This window comes from Gymnodraco acuticeps, unplaced genomic scaffold (assembly GCF_902827175.1).
Source record: "Gymnodraco acuticeps unplaced genomic scaffold, fGymAcu1.1, whole genome shotgun sequence".
Lineage (NCBI taxonomy): Eukaryota > Metazoa > Chordata > Actinopteri > Perciformes > Bathydraconidae > Gymnodraco > Gymnodraco acuticeps.
This window is the reverse complement of record NW_022990015.1, coordinates 1791951-1801463: the sequence shown is the minus strand read 5'-3', so window position 1 is coordinate 1801463 and position 9513 is coordinate 1791951. Positions and strand designations below refer to the sequence as shown.

Genomic DNA, 9513 nt, shown 5'->3' with positions numbered 1-9513 from the left:
AGCACCATCCTGCAGCTTCAAGAGCAGCAACAAATCATTTCACAGAATGCAAATGGATGTGAGGGATTAGAGACTGTTTTACAGTGACAGCTAATATTCTGGGTTTATAAATGCTTTGCCAACTCCCGTGGTGACTTTTACCATCCTGCAAAGACCTTTACAGGGGGAAAACTAAAGATCACAGCTATCCTACCTCATGTAGTATAAACTCAAAGCTGAGAGCAATGACTCTTAAGTTATTATTAATTATTTGATCCATAAAAATAAATGACATGTCGGTGGTTCTGCATGTTTTACTCCATTAACTGCTGTTTTACTTTCCATTTTCCAAAGCACACCACAAGTTTTTTTTAATTGATTTTCCTCCTTTTCCAGGGAGTCGTTAGTTTCAGTTTGCTGAAAAAAAACAACTTGGAGAAACTTTCAATTTGCTTGAGATGTAATTCATCATGAAGAACATTTAGCTACCTCTACAATATTTTTTTTGGAAGTTCTCAGTAAGTTATGTTGACATTAAGTTTTACATCGTTTGTTAGCAGTAGTTGTTTTAAAAATGTTTCATCCAAGTTAAATTCTGGTTATACTATGCAATAAATTCCCAATATTCTATTCACAACAACTACATGTACTATTAGTAAATAAAACAACGATCACTACTTGTATCTGACAGTGATGTAACTCCAAGGTGCTCCTGATGCACAGTTAGGAAACCGCTGTCACCAAAAAAGGAATGAATTCCCCAAAAGTCGAGGCACATTTCTTCATACGAGTTTAACAACCCTTATTATGTGGCTTCATGTTTAGAAATCAATTCATATCCACCACACATTGGTCTTCCTCGGGGTGAACTAATCAGACACAGAGGAAAGGGATTAATGTCAACAACAACAATACCATTAACTTCATCCATCGTCAAGATGGAGGAAACACACGAGAAAACCATCAGAGATTCCTGGAACAAATCTACACTTCATCTAAACGTTCACAAGCTCCTCCAGCACCGAGCAGAGGAGTGAATGCTTACACACCTGAAAGGCTGCCCCAGTTAATGTACGTAGAAAAGACTGCAGTGAACTGCAGATAACCTGATTTTATGTGCAGCATGTGGGAGACATTCTCCATGGCAGCAGTCAGGGCCAGCTCTGTAACGACCATGCTAATGCCTGATTGCATTTAATTTGATACAAATTAGTACATTATCCAGTAATTTAGCAGGAGCCATCATTACATAATACCTCACTTTATTAAGAGGCGGGGTCTTATGACTGGCATGTCACATCCAAACACAAGTGTCCTCTCTCTCTCTTTCTCTCAGGGGATTAGATACTCTGCTGTGGAGAGTAGATGTGCTGCTAGCGTAATAAACATTGATTCCACGCAATACTGCTGAAAGATTCCCGACAGAAACAGGCCAACATCTAATTGGGTCTGGAGAAGAGCGAAGTTCTAACTCTCAACTCTTTTTTTTATTATCCATCCCTGTGTTTCTCATTAAAAATAGTTTCCAGCCATTGAAAAGAGGATTTGAAACAGCCAGCCTCAGGTAGTAGCCTACCTGCTGAAACATTTGCCAGACAGTCAGGCTGAACTCTGGACCCTGGTTCTGGTGTTGGACTCTTTCCAAAAACCTTATAAACTTTCAGCTATAAGTCTGAGTCTGTACCATTTAGTTATTTCTCTTTTTAATACAACAACCACAAATCATTCTGCATGAAAAAGAACCCTTTGTTTCAGAAAATGTGTGGTAATTATGATCCAAATCAGATAGTAAAAGTTGAGGATTACATTAATTTATTGAATCGTGTTAGTGAAGCTGAAAGAATGGTAAATTGATTGAATTTATACTGCGTTCTTATCGTCTTTACGACCATTAAAGCCCTTCGAAATGATGACCACAGGAAGCAAGGGATCTAATAAAAAAGCAAATCAATCAAACCTGGATTTGGAAGAAAAACTGATGTGAATGTATTCTCCCGATTAGTTTCTCATAATTATTATGTATGGACTACAATATGGCATTAACTAAAGCATAGCAGGGGCCAGTGGCTTACTTTGGGGATTCCAAATAAATTAGTCTTAATATTTATGCACTGTTATGACCAGCTCGTAGGCCACAACGGAAAGATGACAAGAAGTGCACGAGTTTCCAAAAACCACGGCACATTTATTGCGGTTGTTCAGTATAAAGTACAAGATGGATGGACGAGGGGAGAGGATCGCCGTGTTACTCCTCCTGCGGCCGGCTTGGAGAGAGTCAGGGCCGCCATGTGACTCCGGGCAGCTGGGCTTAATGGCACCTCGGCTCCGGCCAGGTGTCCGCGATCGCGCTGATTGGCCTCTTCAGCTCCACCCCACCGTAAGACCTGTAACACACCTGCACACAGGCTCTGGGGCCGTCACAGCCCCCCCCATAAAATCAGGGTCCCCATCGGAACCCTGGTACCTACACACAAACGAAAACACCCCACAAAGAACATGGCGCCCACAACACAGCTCAGCGTGAGAAACCGACCAGGGAATCTCGAGACACGTCACCCCATGCTGAGGTGAGGCCTTATCGATTTCAGCTGTGCTCATGACCTCTGTCTGCCCACGTTTCATTCCCTGTGTCACTGCGCATGCTTTAAACACTCAGTTTCGCTCTTGTCTGGCTTAATACTAACCAGGGGCACTAGCGCCATAATAGCAGGAGGTGCCCCATCAGCCCACACACGACTACCTGCAATGTCGTTACCCAGGATCATCGTGACCCCATCTATGGGCAGAGCGGGCCGCACGCCAACCGCTACTTCACCCTGAAACAGATCCGAACACAGCATCATTTTATGGATAGGCACCTGAAGAACATTTAATCCGATTCCAACTGTCGGAATGTACAACCCCATGTATGTGTCCTCTGACAATGGTAAGGCAGATGCCAAAATGAACGAATCAAATGATCCAGTGTCTCGTAATAGTTTCACCCGCACCTTCTCATCACTCCCCACCAGAGAAACAAACCCCTCAGTCATGAAAGGCAAATAAGACTGTAGTTCTGGGCTCGACCCCTGTGGTTTCAACTCACCGTCTAAACACCCAGTCACCTGCTCAGCGACAGGTGCCACGAACATTGCTGGCCTGGGACTACCACTAGTCCCTTCCTGCTCAGCTTTAGCCCTAAATGCATTGCAGTCTTTTCTCCAGTGCCCTCGCTCATGACAGTAATGACACACATTGTCAGGCTCACGTGCACCACGTACATACCCACTGTCCTGCCCAGCAGGTCTCACTGGACGACCAGGCCACGCTCCCACACCCGAGGAATTTCCACCGTGACTGCCTTGTATGGCAGCACCTCCACCAACGTGTGTCAGAACATAGTCTTCTGCTAACGCAGCAGCTTCAGCAGCTGTCCTGACTGCGTGCTCACTAATATACACTGCAATGTGCTCCGGTACAGAATTTTTGAATTGCTCCAAAATAACGAGATCCCTCAACGCCCCGTGAGAATCAACGTCAGTTGCCGCACACCAGCGATCGAAATGAGTGGAAATATCCCGAGCAAACTCGAGGTGAGATTTAACCGTCAGGGCCCTGTATTTTTTAAATGTTTTTAAATATTATTTTTTAGAATATCTTAGGCCCTCTGAGGGCCTAAGATATTCTAAAAAATAATATTTAAAAACATTTAAAAAATACATTATTTTTTAAAAATATATATTTTTAAAATATTATTTTTGTTATATTTTTACCGAAAAAACTTGATTTAATTGTATTTAAAATAAAATTTCCAAAGAAATAAATCCTTCGAATCTGCCTGTTCAGTTTCTGTTCGAATGTGAAGGGTTACATGAAAAAAGCTCGTCTGGCCCTCTATGCGATTCACAGAGGGCCCGCTATAGTAAAACAACGAGAGAGTAATGTCAAGTGACAGTACAATTGACCAATCATATCTTCCCTCTAAATGGGAGGGCTTTATTATCGCGGACTTTATGACAAGTTCCGCCCGCTGCGCTGCCAAGTTTATGCATGTGATATATCAACGGGTCAAGCTAGGCGGAATTAGCATACGTTCATTCACGATGGCTCACGTTAGTGATAGTAATGACATCGTTGCGAAACTACTAACCGAGTCTTTTTCAAGAATGAGTTACACGGATAAATTGGAGTTAATTACCAAAGGGCGACCAACACCACAGCTTAATTTGGTTCAAAAAACCAAACGGTTCGAGAGGCATTTTTAATATCGGCAATTACGCCAGATACAACTGGATGACCGGATCAACCAGGGAACAAGCTGTACTGCTGGGATTGCTTGCTTTTTGGAGCGGACAGTGGGTCATGGGCCAGAGATGGATATTCTGATTTAGGAAGTTTATCCAAATCAGCACATCGCCATCAGAATGCTTCAGGTCACCTCAGAGCTACTATTCGGCTTAAAACATTTGGGGACACCAGGATAGAGCTCCAGCTGGATGAGCAACAACGCCGGGGTGTCATCCTTCATAATGAAAAGGTGAAGAGGAACCGAGGAATTTTGAAACGCCTGATAAATTGTGTGGTGTACTTGGGCAAGCAGGAGTTGCCGTTCCGAGGTCACGATGAGAGTGTAACTTCATCAAACAAGGGGAATTACATAGAGTTGCTGGATTTAGTGGCAGAATATGACAGCGACCTGCACACACACCTCGCCACATCAACAGTATTTACCGGCACATCTTCAAGGATTCACAATGACCTGATCAGCGCTCTTGCTAGTGTAATAACGGATAGCATGAAAGAGGAGCTGAGGAAGGCACCTTTTGTTGCGGTCATGTTGGATGAAACGACAGACATTAGCAACGTGGCGCAGATGTCATATGTGCTTCGATATGTCACTGACGATGGGATAAAAGAGCGTTTCTTCAAGTACGAAGATGTGACAGAGGACAAACGAGCAGAGGCCATAGCTACACGGCTGCTGGAGTTCCTGAGGGAGAGTGGCTGTATTGACAAAGTGGTCGAGCAGTGCTACGATGGAGCAGCTGTTATGGCCTCTGGATTGAATGGGGTGCAAGCGAAAGTTAAGGAAACAATTCCACAGGCCCTTTTCATTCACTGCTATGCTCACATCTTAAATCTCGTTTTGTCAAATGGAGCTTCCAAGATAAGACAGTGTAAGGTCTTCTTCTCCCACCTCTCTGGCTTGGCCACCTTTTTCAGCCGCTCAGCAAAGCGCACCAAGCTACTGGATGATATTTGCCAGCATAGGCTTCCACGGGCAGCTCCTACTCGCTGGTGCTTTCATTCTTGCTTGGTGTGCACAGTGGCAGATAAGACCAGGGAATTGAGAGAGGTAAGATAATAATAACAATGAACGTAATGGAAATATTAACAATAATAAATAAATGATTTAGTGTTGGAAACTACCCACTCATAAAAACATGAAGGTAAAGAACTATGCTAGTATTACATTAAATGAAAAGCTAATCTTAGTGTTTACTGGAGGTCTATAAGTTGTTTTTTCTAAACTAAGCATTACTCTCGTAGGTGTTCGAGCACATCGTAGACCATCACACAGAGTTTGATGACGAAACTGTTCATTGCTCTGATGGATACATCAGCCTCCTTACCAGCTTCGATTTCAGCTTTTGGTTGAAAACCTTCCACGCTATCTTCTCCTACTCGGATGTTGTTTTTGAAATACTTCAGAACAAAGGTTTTGATATGCAGTTCTGCCTGGCCAGAGTGGATCAGCTACAGCGACAAATTGAACAGGAGAAGGGGAACTTTGACAGCGTCTACGATGAAACCCAGGCTTTGGTTGGTCCTCCGCGCGGCCGTGGAGCTCAAGGAGACGTTCGTGCACGGTACAGGGAGCTCCACTGCAGCGTAATTGACAGCCTGCTAACCCAGATTTCCAACCGCTTCAGTGACCACAAAAAGCTGGAATTCCTGGCCCTTCTGGACCCGCAACAGTTCGGGCATTACTGTAACTATTTCCCAACTGCTGCCTTGAACAGTTTGATGGAGAGCTATGGCGGATATTTCGACCAGCCTCGACTGCACACGGAACTCGCCGTGATGTACGGCATGTCTGACATTTTGGGGAAAAGCCCAGCCGACATTCATCAGTTTCTCCTCAAAAAAGGACTGAGTGAAAGCATGAAACAGGTGTACACCCTCTCATGCATCATCCTGACAATACCTGTGTCCACTGCCTCTGTGGAGAGGTCCTTCTCTGCGCTGAAGCGCATAAAAAGCTACTCGAGGTCCACGACTGGGCAAGTCCGACTGTCAGACTTGGCCTTAATTTCGATCGAGAAGGAATTGCTGATTGCTTTAAAAGCAAAGGATCACCTGCATGACGACGCCATCAAGTTCTTCATCCAAAAAGACAGGAGGATGGACTTTGTGTTTAGGTGATTTGATCATCAAAGGTAAGTCAAAGTGATTTTCAATGTGGGCCGCCGTGCCGACTTAATTCCTTTGTAATTGTTACTTGGCTGTGGGTGGGTGCCCTGTCATGATAGGTGTTTATATAAATGGTGTTGTTTTGTGTGGTAGAGGGTCGCTGTCATTGATGCATTTTGCACCCCGGGCCGCTGTTTTGATATTCCGCTGAAGTCTACTATAGGCTGTGACGTAAACACTTTTTCTTTTTTTTTTCGAGGGAAGAGGGGGGTGGGGTCAGAGGGCCTAGGTAGAAAAGTCACGGCTCGCCACTGGATTTAACACCTCTCTTCCAATTCCTAAACCGCTGACGATAAGCTTCAGGCACCAGCTCGTAAGCCCTGAGAACGGCAGATTTAACTAAATCATAGCGCAAATAGTCACTGGCACTTAAAGATGAATAAGCCTCCTGAGCCCTCCCGGTTAACACACACTGTAACAATAACACGCGAGTGGCCTCAGACCACCCCCTTACACCTGCGAGACGTTCAAACATTGAAAAAAAAATTCCGGATCCTTCTCATTAAACCTGGGAACCAACTTCAAATCATTTAAGTCATCCACTGACCTCCCTGGGGCCCCGCTTTGACTAGCTGAATAATCAGGTAACAGGACATCAGCCGCTACTTTGCCCTCTCTAATTAATTCCAGTTTCTCCCTCTGAAACTCCAACTTAGCCTGCTCAGTTTCCTGCCTCAATTTCTCCAAGGACACCAGCTCAATGCCCTGTCGCATCTTCTCCACGGCCAACTCCTTTTCCGTCTCCAACTCTAAGCGTAATCTGAGTAACTCCTTCTGTTGCTCGAAACCGCACTTTGACCCGCCATTTATTTTGTGCGCCCGGGGACAGGAGTATCAAACACTTTACTTTTCAACAAACAAGCCCTCAAATTCGCTTTCACCGACTCTTTCACTCTTTTATCGCCAACTTCAAACCCATAATACTGAGCTATGTTCACCAATTGATCCTTGGTGCACTGATCCAAGAAACCTTCAGAAGGTGCAGCCACAAACGCCCCCACAATATCCTCCATATTTACCCAATAATAGCTATTTACACAGAGGAAATGCAATTTCTTAGCCCACCTGTGCACACAGTAGGAATGAGCAGCCCCGCTAGCTGACTTCCTAATCACAAACTTACTACATAACTCCCCCCCTAGTCTTCATGAGGCGTAGCGGTGGGTACTTATGCACTTAAAGCCCGCTGGACCGAGAGAGGCGACCAGGTAATCGGCAACCCCCCTGAACCACGGAAGTGCTCCCGAGCAAGTTAAGGGAAAAGGGAAAGTGAAGCTCTAACCGCCGTACCTCAACACTATCAAAGCCCCCCCAGACGAAACCCAAAGGGGAAACGCCTCTTGAACCCACCAGGGGAAACACTCCTACAGGTATTGTATACACAGGCGGGACCACTACCTCCTATTTTTCAGCGAATATTCAAGAGAACAGATCACCGCTATCGGACAAAAACACATCTCATCAAATCCCACAAACCTGGGACCATACGCGTTCCAAAATAACGCCTAGGCACCCGTAGAGTGCATCCACAACACCATATAAGGCCACATACATCACACACTGTCCTCAGAGGGAATCCTATGAGGGAATCATACTCCTCCTGCGGCCGGCTTGGAGAGAGTCAGGGCCGCCATGTGACTCCGGGCAGCTGGGCTTAATGGTACCTCGGCTCCGGCCAGGTGTCCGCGATCGCGCTGATTGGCCTCTTCAGCTCCACCCCACCGTAAGACCTGTAACACACCTGCACACAGGCTGGGCCGTCACATGCATCAAACAGTCAAATCAAAGATTATTTAACTAGTCTAAAATCTAGTCCTAAACTGATCTCAAACTACATCTAGAGCACTACTGACAAGACTAATCAAAGCTGTATAAACCTTCTTGAAGGCTTTGAGAGATAAGATGAAGGATCACAAACTGAATAAGTAGCTCAAGAGGATACTCTGAGAGAGTTTTATGTCGTATTGAAAATAATGTGCTGCATGTTGGAAAGAAAAACCATAAAGCTAAATTCTTTGACGTAGAAGTGTGTTTCTGAGATGCAATTTATTGCTCTGCTTCCAGTCGGTGACACACGTCTGGACAATGATTATTGAGGCCGTAGAAGGAGAGAAAAAGAAAGACATCCAGGTCTAATTGTGAGCAGGTGACTGCCGGTGAACAGTCGACAATTCGGAAAAACTGCCCCCACTTTCAAATGCCACAGCCACACCGACTGGCCTGTTTCCCTCACAGGCCTTTTTAATTTCCCATAACATTCCTTAATCGACCTGGCCGACTCAGACACATGCAAACATACTGCACACACTTTCACATTTTGTAGATGGATATGTCTGGGCAGCTTTCACTGGTGCATGATGCACGCAAACATAGCGCGAGGCAACAAACAACAGAGAAATATCCACAACAATCAGAGAGTCAAGGACACACAAAGGGCTAAATTACATACTGTAGGTATTGTGTTACATTATGCATGGTTCAACATACAAGACTGGGTTGTTTATCTTCAGTTGACAGGTTGGTGTGTAAGCCACAATCTCTTGATTACACACATTGGTTAGAACCTTGAAAGACTTGTTTTGGTAACGGACCATCTGGTTTCCATATGTCTGTCAGAAGCAACTCTTACTTTTGGCGGGAAACCAAAAAATATCAGCATTGCTAAGCTCAGCACTTGGCTGAGGGGCTCGTTGCTTCCTGAAGAGAACAGAGAACCCTCTGATCTATTAAAAACCTATATACAGTCCATGTTAAAAACCCAACACGAAGATGGATGCTTCATGAAAGCGTTATTGCAGCCAAGAATTGATTTTAAATGAGTGTAGCTGAGCTTTAAAAAAAAAAGTCATGTTTTGCACATTATCTAACTCTGCACCATCCCCCATCAATTACAAAAGTTATTATAAGCATATGTTTTTCTATTATTGAGTGAAATGAGAACATTAATACAACTCTCATGTCTGTATGTTAGCTACTGTATAAAGCTACAGCAATACACTGGTTAGCATAGCTTAGCACAAAAACTGGCAACAAAGTGACACTGCTGGTCTTGGGTAGGTATTCAACACACTCTCACTCCCT

At 44.5% G+C, this 9513-nt stretch overlaps 1 protein-coding gene across 1 annotated transcript; it reads right to left on the bottom strand.

Annotated features, from left to right (window-relative positions):
* Positions 1-1747: 1747 nt before the first annotated feature.
* On the bottom strand, positions 1748-6993 carry LOC117544479. The gene is made up of 2 exons (XM_034213526.1): positions 6690-6993; positions 1748-3558 (listed from the first exon to the last, which is right to left on the bottom strand). The coding sequence occupies exons 1-2, from the start codon at positions 6905-6907 to the stop codon at positions 2610-2612; spliced, it is 1167 nt and encodes a 388-aa protein (XP_034069417.1). The 5' UTR covers positions 6908-6993; the 3' UTR covers positions 1748-2609.
* Positions 6994-9513: the final 2520 nt, after the last annotated feature.